This window comes from Siphateles boraxobius, unplaced genomic scaffold (assembly GCF_051911475.1).
Source record: "Siphateles boraxobius isolate OS27281-9 unplaced genomic scaffold, OSU_SipBor_1 77, whole genome shotgun sequence".
In the NCBI taxonomy this organism is placed as follows: Eukaryota; Metazoa; Chordata; class Actinopteri; order Cypriniformes; family Leuciscidae; genus Siphateles; species Siphateles boraxobius.
Genome location: NW_027509205.1, coordinates 5062640 through 5072678, shown reverse-complemented (window position 1 = coordinate 5072678; position 10039 = coordinate 5062640). Strand labels below are relative to the sequence as shown.

At 42.4% G+C, this 10039-nt stretch overlaps 1 protein-coding gene across 1 annotated transcript; it reads right to left on the bottom strand.

Annotated features, from left to right (window-relative positions):
* Positions 1 to 7461: 7461 nt before the first annotated feature.
* On the bottom strand, positions 7462 to 9185 carry LOC143726059 (ecto-ADP-ribosyltransferase 5-like). The gene is made up of 2 exons (XM_077219045.1): positions 8886 to 9185; positions 7462 to 8789 (listed from the first exon to the last, which is right to left on the bottom strand). The coding sequence occupies exons 1-2, from the start codon at positions 8949 to 8951 to the stop codon at positions 8034 to 8036; spliced, it is 822 nt and encodes a 273-aa protein (XP_077075160.1). The 5' UTR covers positions 8952 to 9185; the 3' UTR covers positions 7462 to 8033.
* Between the last annotated feature and the right edge of the window lie 854 nt (positions 9186 to 10039).

The window sequence follows — 10039 nt, the reverse complement described above, 5'->3', positions numbered from 1 at the left end:
TGCTCCAATGATCTATTGAAGATCTGTGTGAAGACCGGGGCCAGTTGGTCAGCGCAGGCTTTTAAACAAGCAGATGAGATGCCGTCTGGGCCTGAGGCTTTCCTAGTCTTCTGTTTTTGAAGACTCTGCTCACGTCCTCCACACAGACCTTAAGCTCAGGTTGGATGGCAGGAGGGGGGAGTGATAATGGGAGTGCAGGAGGTGATGGTGAATGTGTGAAGTGCAGATCAGACCGGGTGTGTGGTGTGAATGAGGGCTTTTCAAACCGGCAGTAAAATGAATTTAAATCGTCAGCCAGGTGTTGATTGTCCACAGATCGGGGGGATGGTGACTTGTAGTTGGTGATGTTCCTCAGGCCATTTCAGTCTGATGATGGGTCGTTGGATGAAAACTGTTTTTTCAGTTTATCAGAGTAGCTTCTTTTAGCACCTCTGATCTCCTTTGCCAGTCTGTTTCTGGCCTGGTTATACAAGATTTTATCCCCACTTCTGTAAGCATCCTCTTTGGCATGACGAAGGTGTTTGAGTTTCCCAGTAAACCATGGTTTATCATTAGTGAATGATAAGAATGTCCTGGTAGGAAGCAATGTATCCTCACAGAAACTTATATATGATGTTACAGTATCTGTGAGCTCATCCAGATCGGTGGTAGCAGCTTCAAAAACAGTCCAATCAGTGCAATCAAATCCTGCTCTGCTACATTAGTCCATCTTTTTACAGTCCTTATTACAGGTTTAGCTGATTTCAGTTTCTGCCTGTAGGTCGGTATGAGATGAACCAAACAGTGATCAGAGAGCCCCAAAGCTGCCCGTGGGACCGAGTGATACGCATTTCTTATAGTGGTGTAACAGTGGTCCAGTATATTACTGTCTCTATTCGTTACGGTGCAATCACAAAACATAATGCACAAAAACGTGTCCCTGCTTGATATAATTTACAACCACTAATAAACAATCGGTTTTGATGAGGGGGGAAAAAACTATACAACTTAGTGTGGATTAGAACCCAGAACCTCTGACACGCTTGGCAAAAGTTCTGCTACTGACATTACATTACATGGGGAGACCAGTCAGGTCTATGTATCTATTCACGTGGAAATTCTCGCCACTAACACACTTAGTAGAATACAGTAACGCACCATATATTGGGTGATACAAAAAGGCTAATATTTTAAATAAATTTAATATTTGTCACATGCCTGTCCTGTCTTGTGTTGCACATGGGTGTTTTGTTATTTTGGGCCATGTGCTCTTGTCCTTGTCTGATCCCACCCCCTCGTTACCTGATTATTGTTTGAGTTCTTCCACCTGTCCCCTCTTGATTTGTTCCTTTCTTAAGTCTCCTCTTGTTTCCAGTCTTTGTCGGATCGTTGTCTAATGTTTCCTGTTCCCTGTGATCCTCCAGTAAGTTTCATGTTCTGTTTTTGTTTTATATTTATTAGTTATGTTTTCCCCCTCGTGGGTTTTGTTTTGTGTTTATGTTTTCTTTTGTAAATAAATATAATGTCTCCTGCACTTGAGTCCTCACACTTTTTTGCGTCTGCACAGTCAGACCAGCGAGAGACTGTTCACGTCACGTCTGCCCAGCGAGAGACTGTTCATGCTCCGTTTGCCCAGTCAGAAACTGTGCACGTCCCGTCTGCCCAGTCTGAGACAGATCAGGAAATGCCCATTCGTGTGGCCGCCAAGGCACTTATGGACTATCTGGAGCGTCTGGCTCGGATCCTGGACATGCCCGTGTCTCCTGTCCCAGAGCTGGAGCCAGTGTCTCCTGTCCCAGAGCCGGAGCCAGTTTCTGCTGTTCCAGAGCCGGAGGCAGAGCCAGTGCCCGTTCCAGAGCCAGAGGCAGAGCCAGTGCCTGTTCCAGAGCTGGAGGCAGAGCCAATGCCTGCTGTTCCAGAGCCGGAGGCAGAGCCAGTGCCCGTTCCAGAGCCGGAGGCAGAGCCAGTGCCTGTTCCAGAGCTGGAGGCAGAGCCAATGCCTGTTCCAGAGCCGGAGGCAGAGCCAATGCCTGTTCCAGACCCGGAGGCAGAGCCAGTGCCGTCTGCCTTCATGGACCTGGACTATCTAGAGCGTCTGGCTCGGATCCTGGACATTACCGTGTCTCCTGTTCCAGAGCCGAGGCAGAGCCAATGCCTGTTCCAGAGCCAGAGGCAGAGCCAATGCCTGTTCCAGAGCCGTAGGCAGAGCCATTGCCTGTTCCAGAGCCGTAGGCAGAGCCAATGCCTGTTCCAGAGCCGGAGGCAGAGCCAATGCCTGTTCCAGAGCTGGAGCCAATGTCTGTTCCAGAGCTGGAGCCAATGTCTGTTCCAGAGCTGGAGCCAATGTCTGTTCCAGAGCTGGAGCCAATGTCTGTTCCAGAGCCAGTGCCTGTTCCAGCGCCAGAGCCAGTGTTTGTTTCTGTGTTTGTGTCTGTTCTTGTGACTGTTACAGTTCTTGTGTCTGTTCCTGAGCCGGTGTCTGCTGTACCTGAGCCGGTGTCTGCTGTACCTGAGCCGGTGTCTGCTGTACCTGAGCCGATGTCTGCTGTACCTGAGCCTGTGTCTGCTGTTCCTGAGCCGATGTCTGCTGTACCAGAGCCGGTGTCTGCTGTACCTGAGCCGGTGTCTGCTGTACCTGAGCCGGTGTCTGCTGTACCTGAGCCGGTGTCTGCTGTTCCTGAGCCGGTGTCTGCTGTTCCTGAGCCGGTGTGTGCTGTTCCTGAGCCGGTGTGTGCTGTTCCTGAGCCGGTGTGTGCTGTTCCTGAGCCGGTGTGTGCTGTTCCTGAGCCGGTGTGTGCTGTTCCTGAGCCGGTGTCTGCTGTTCCTGAGCCAGTGTCTGCTGTTCCTGAGCCACAGTCTGCTGTTCCTGAGCCGGTGCCAGTGTCTGTTCCAGAGCCTCTGCCCTGGCCGCGTGAGGGGTCTTCACCGCCCTGGACGCCCGAGGGGTCTTCACCGCCCTGGCCGCCCGATGGGTCGTCTGCTTCGCCCTGGCCGCCCGATGGACTGTCTGGTTCTCCCTGGCCTCCCAGGACTAAGCGTTCTGTTCCTCCCGCCCCGCCCTGGTCTGCCCCTCCCGCCCCGCCCTGGTCTGCCCCTCCCGCCCCGCCCTGGTCTGTCCCTCCTTGTGTTGTGTATTGTGTTGCACATGGGTGTTTTGTTATTTTGGGCCATGTGCTCTTGTCCTTGTCTGATCCCTCCCCCTCATTACCTGATTATTGTTTGAGTTCTTCCACCTGTCCCCTCTTGATTTGTTCCTTTCTTAAGTCTCCTCTTGTTTGCAGTCTTTGTCGGATCGTTGTCTAATGTTTCCTGTTCCTTGTGATCCTCCAGTAAGTTTCATGTTCTGTTTTTGTTTTATATTTATTAGTTATGTTTTCCCCCTCGTGGGTTTTGTTTTGTGTTTGTTTTCTTTTTTAAATAAATATAATTTCTTGAGTCATTACACTTTTTTCCTTACCTGTTCCGTGACAATATTTTGCATAAATGCAATTGTATATTGTTTATTTGAATGTATTAAAAGTGCACTTTATTGACCTTGTATTGTTCAAGTGGTTGAGGTTGATATGGGATTTATAGAGTAATTAGTAAGAAGTATACCAATACTTTCTGGAGATAGTAATTATTACATTAATCTAATTACACTGTTGAAGATGTCATTTGTAGTTAGTAATTAATAACTATTTTAGAGTAACTTTCCCAACTGTTAAAATATCAGAGGTGAAACTGGAAGAACAGTATGTTATTAAAACTAATTTAAATTTTCATGTAGGTGCAATCCTGCAGGCATTAAGTATTAAACTAAAAACAGTTGGTGGCGGTAAGTCACTGTCTTTATAATTGAGTCATTCATTAAAGGAACACTCCACCATTTTTTGAAATAGGACTTATTCACCGTCTCCCCTACTTTTATATATTTGGGCAAACGCATTTTTGTCTCAGTGCATGCATTGTTTTAGTTTGGCAGCACCGCCGCTAGCTTAGCTTAGCATAATGAATGGAATCCTTTGTTGCCAGATAGCATGTTGTGAGTAAAAGTGCTAAAAAAAAAATTTTAATAAAAAATACCTAATTAATTACTTCTTGTGGCCTGCGTATTCACAACGAGTACAAATAGCAATGCAGATTAAGACTAGTCGATTTCCTGGGCAGATATTGACTTGGGGGTATATTGGGGTGAAGCACAGGCGAATAACTGCTACTTGGGTGCAGAGATATCATGCAACATCTCCTCCGTTGCTACGGCGATGGACTCTCCTGTGTGTGAGCCACGAAAGTGTTTAGCCTGCAGCACGGCTTTTTGCAAAATAAAGCTCAAGTCTATCCACTGTGCAGTCAGGCTTAGTAATGACATAGGACACACGTCTGAGCTCCAAAATGTCAGTTGTGAAGCTAATCATGGCAACATTTTCCAAACATTTCGAAATTAATTCCCACACTTGCTTGTACTTATTTGGGACTGCCGTGTCGGAGATGAAAGCGTCGAAAACCCATATTCTCAACAACAGAACGGGGGTGGTCATCCAGCACAATGAATTCAGTCACTTTCTCTGTTATCAGCTTAGCTTTGTTGCTGTCTTTGGGGAGTTTCTCACGCTTTTGAATTGTTTCCCGCAATGTTGGTTGTTGCGGCAAACTTTTCTTCTTGGCACCCGTCGCCTGTATAAATTCATCATACTCTTTTCCATGATGCTTCTGCAAGTGTTTAATCAGGTTTGTGGTGTTGAAGCTTCCGACGATGCTGCCACCTCTCGAAATGCTTACATTGCATAAATTGCACTCTGCTTTTGTTTTGTCTTCCTTGAGTTTGAAATAACCCCACACAGCTGACATGATAATTGCTGACAGGTATCGCCTCACTCACGTTCTAGCTACCATTCACGTGATGCCATTGTTGCCAGTCCGCGGTCTCTCCCACCCCCAAACAATTTTTTATGCTGCTCATCTCCCTTTACGGCATAGCCCAGGTGTTGTTAAGCATTTGTATGACAGTTTATGACTAAGGTCCGTGATCGGATCGGATCGGATTATACTCCCACGATATCCGATATCCGATTTTCATACGATATCCGATCCAGTGTTTTTGGCCAGTCAAGTCAGGTCAAGTCAAGTCATCCTCATTTATATAGCGCTTTTAACAATGTAGATTGTTTCAAAGCAGCTTTACAGAGATAAAGATATAATTTAAGGTAACAGAGATTGGTTTGGTTTTATAGTGGCTCTTGAAAAATGTTTTTTCCAGCTAAAGTTAGTTTTGATTGATTCACTTCGTCTAAATGATCATTTGTTATTAAATTAGGCGCCGCTAAGACGACACCGTTCTCTCTAAACAGACTTTAAACGTAAACCTGTGATAGACGCTGATGGCGTTCACATGCGCATTAAGAATTGATTCTATAGTTATGTGCGTTTGAATATATGTGCGCAGGTTTGTAATTCCTTACAAACCATGCCTAAACAAACTACTTGAAGTATCTTAAACTACTTAGACTATCGAAGTCTATAGAGTGTTATGTGAATGCTAGGTCAAAGAGATGTGTTTTTAGTCTAGCTTTGAACTGACAGACTGTGTCTGCTTCCCGGACAATGTTAGGAAGATTGTTCCAAAGTTTTGGTGCTAAATAGGAAAAGGATCTACCGCCAGCAGTTGATTTAGATATTCCAGGTAATATCAACTGGCCGGAGTTTTGAGATCGCAATAGACGTGAAGGACTATAATGCGTTAAGAGCTCGCTCAAGTACTGGGGAGCTAAACCATTTAGTGCTTTGTAAGTAATCAGCAATATTTTAAAATGTATACGATGTTTAATAGGGAGCCAATGCAGTGTTGACAGAACCGGGCTAATATGGTCGTACTTCCTGGTTCTGGTAAGAACTCTAGCGGCTGCGTTTTGAACTAGCTGTAGTTTGTTTATTAAGCGTGCAGGGCAAGCACCCAGTAGAGCATTACAATAATCTAGCCTTGATGTCATGAACGCATGAACTAGTTGTTCCGCATTTGTCAATGAGAGCATATGACGTAATTTAGATATATTTTTAAGATGGAAAAATGCGGTTTTACAGACACTAGACACGTTTCAAATGAAAGATTGGTATCAAAGAGCACACCCAGGTTCCTAACTGACGACGAAGACTTAACAGAGCAGCCATCAAGTGTTAGACGGTATTCTAGGTTATTACGTGTGGAAGTTTTTTGTCCAATAATTAGAATCTCTGTTTTTTCAGAATTTAGTAGTAGGAAATTACTAGTCCTCCAATTTTTGATATCAACTATGCATTCCGATAATTTTGTGAATTGGTAAGTTTCGTTAGGTTTGGAAGAAATATAGAGCTGAGTATCATCAGCATAACAGTGAAAGCTAATTCCATGTTTCCTAATGATATCTCCTAAAGGTAGCATGTAGAGAGTGAACAGCAACGGTCCTAGTACTGAGCCTTGTGGTACGCCATACTGAACTTGTGATCGATAAGACATCTCTTCATTTACTGCTGCAAACTGATAGCGGTCAGATAAATATGATTTAAACCATGCTAATGCAATTCCACTAATGCCAACATAGTTTTCTAGTCTATTTAAGAGAATGTTGTGGTCAATGGTGTCAAATGCAGCACTAAGATCAAGTAACACTAATAGAGAGATACAACCACGATCGGATGATAAGAGCAAATCATTTGTGACTCTAATGAGAGCTGTCTCAGTGCTATGGTGCGGTCTAAATCCTGACTGGAAATCCTCGCAGATACCATGTAGAAAAGGAATGGACTCTTTTAGATGTTTAAAATTAGCATCCAAAGTATACTAATACTTTGAGCATATTGTCATTTTTACCAGTTAAGATGGACTCTTAAGCTGCACCAATTCTTAATTATGTGTGGTTTCCTTTGTGTTGTCACATCTTTGAGCTGGTTCATGACAGTGACCATGAGGTCTTATCTTCAGTTCTGCAAGCTTAGCATACACATTCAAATCACATTTACATTCAAAACAAATTTGCAGCGCTCCATGTAAGAGAGACAAAAAGTCTCCTCCTTTTGAGAAAAGCTTGAACTGAACACATCAGATGATATGCAACTTTACTAATGCCTATTTAAAGCTGTTTTAAATGCAGTTTCCAGCAAAGTGCAGTTAAATATTAAATATGTTTTAGTGTTTAAAAGCCATATGTTCTGGCTCCGGCTCCATCTGTCTTTTTACAGTCAGAGTCTTTAATATGAGTTCATTTCCTTTTGCGCGCAGTATCTTAAACTATTTGCTCTCCATGTACAAAACTAAATATCATCGCTTTGTAAAGAAGACTTTCTACAACCTAAAAGCATTAAAGACCATTCAAACATATAGACAGTCCTCTCAGAAATCTGACTGGACACAATCAAGCTTTATGACTGGAGACTCATCAACATGTGAACTTTTTGATGAACTCAGAGCTTCTCCTGTTTTAGCTGTTAGACACCGAGGTGTTTAAACATTCGATAAACATGCCCAACTTGTGAAACACGAGCCTGTTTAATTATTTTTTAAGACAGTTTTCATACAGTAACTTTGTCTATTGGACAGCAAATGCATTCAATTTAAATACAGACGACATGGGCAACAATACAATGTATTACAACATTTAAATTCTTGTTATTCATTTAAACATTTTAATTCAGATCCAGTTTAACAATGAAACAACTGTAAGGGTTCATTTTTATGCAGCTAGTGTATATTTATCTTAAACATTTGTTGTACAGTAAAAAATCTACACCTCAATTTTAGATTGTTGACAAATGTCATTGTTAACAAATAAATCCACATTCACATTTATCTTGGTTAAAGATCATTCTACATGTTTTGTTAACTATATATAAAACATGTGAAAGGTGGGGTGGATAGCGCAGTGGATAAGACACATGCTTTTGGTGTGAGAGACCCGGGTTCGAATCCACTGTGAGACACCAATGTGTCCCTGAGCAAGTTTCTTAACCCCTAGTAGCTCCAGAGTTGTGCGACCTCTGAAATATAGCAATTGTAAGTCGCTTTGGGTAAAAGCGTCAGCTGAATGTAAATGTGAAAGTGTTTAGTTCGTAAAAAGAGCACAATTCAAATTGGAAACATAAGTCTCTGTACTCTTCACTTCATAGACCACCTCACATGGAAGATCTGGCAGCTTAGGTGACCTCTTCTTTATATCTACGACTTTAAAGACCTCATAGGGAGGAATCAGCACTTCTCTTTCGTTCTCAAATTTAGAATAGAGAGAGACATCTGCTCCCATGCACGTGAAAATCTCAAAGCATGACTTGTCTCCGAACAATTTCTTGCCGTAATCACCCAGGGAGGCTGAGGTGAAAGAGCCAAAGCGAAACTGTGTGTTTTTAACATCTTGGCTAAAGGACTTGTCGACTCTACGGTAGCCAGTGTAAGATAGTTTTTCATTACTTTGTTTTTCATCAAAGGCTCTTTTAGCTTGAATGGCAGTAGTCAGGAGAAAGTGAAGTGCGTGATACCCGAATGTGGTCTTATACTGAGGTCTCTGGATTCGAACTGCAGCGTTGAAATCACGATACGCATCGCCTTTGCCAGAGGTGTAATAATAAATAGCTACAATCTGATATTTACTTAGTGATCTGGTTTTTTTGTGGACAGCTTTCTCTGAGCTGTCCCAGGCATCTTTGAAGTTTTTGTCTTTGTTCTTCTCATTCTGCAGGTATTTTGGTACCTCCTTCTCCATTTCTTTTTCACACCCATTGTACTTGTCGTCAACAGAGTTTTCAGCCATGTCCAGTGGAAGCACACAGTTTTCCCCAGCTACAGCACCAGATTTACCTGCCTCCTTCAAAGAAATAATAGACATTTTAAGAATATTAATCTTGTTTTCTGGTCATCTAACGGATGTTAGTGCACAGCAGTAAAAATGAAGCAACCCTACCATTGCAATTCCTGTAGAGACTCCGTAAGTGAGAAGCACTGCTGCCAAAACGACCATCATTGCCATCTTCCACCAAAGCAGAAACCTGGAGACAGCTGTTCGATAAAATAATCTCTGGCAACTTGTGGAGTCGAGCAGAAAGACCCGTCAATGGGACAACACATAGTCTGGGTACAGTACACTTAAGAAGCAATTAAGGAAGTGAAAACGTGGGTGTAAGATACAGTAAAACATGTCATTAGTGTTCTTTAATAGGGAAGAGGTGGTTGTCGAAGATAGACATGACCAAAAATGGGCAAGTAATGGTTTCACAACTCTGTGACGAAAGAGAGCCAAATAGACTCCTCCTGTTGATAACAGCTGCCTTGAACTGGAACAAAACACAATATTAATAATGTTTATTTTGTAAAGATGAAAGTAGGCTTGTTCCTGTCACTGAAAACTAAAAGTACAACATTTATCTCTGAGATGTACTTTATTTGCATGTTATGCACCTTTATACTTTACAAGTACCTCAACTTTGGCAGAGATGTGTTTGAGGTAATTCAGAAGTAGTGTCTTCATTACTTAAGTTTATCCACCAGAGAGTACTGACCACAACACAAACTTTATTCATAGCTTCTTTCCTGCACACACGTAGCTCAGTGTTTTACAAAACAAAACAGATTTTAACACTGTAAAATGTCCTGCTTAGTCTCAGTGCATGTCTTTAATATCATTTAAAATGTTTGTTTTCTTACATGCTTATGTAAAAGGGAGGAAAATTAGTCGAGATGTTTTATAAACTCTAAAATGCAGATATGTTTTAATGATCTGGTCATCCCACTGCAGTTCAGGTTAATTTTCATGGGAGGCTGTGTGGACAAACAAAAATAGTTGTCATTTCATAAGAAATTTGAATCCTAACACACACCCACCCACACACACACCTCCTCTACCGCTCACATCTTAATCACACATGAAAATAACATGTTCTCTGTCTTTAGTTCTTTAGAGGGAAAATAGCAGGTGTAGAAAAGGAATGGACGCTTTTGAATGTTTAAAATGAGCTGGTCTTTTTAGTATTTTGTCATTTTCACCAGTAAAAATGGACTCTTAAGCTGCACCAATTCTTAATTATGTGTGGTTTCCTTTGTGTTGTCACATCTTTGAGC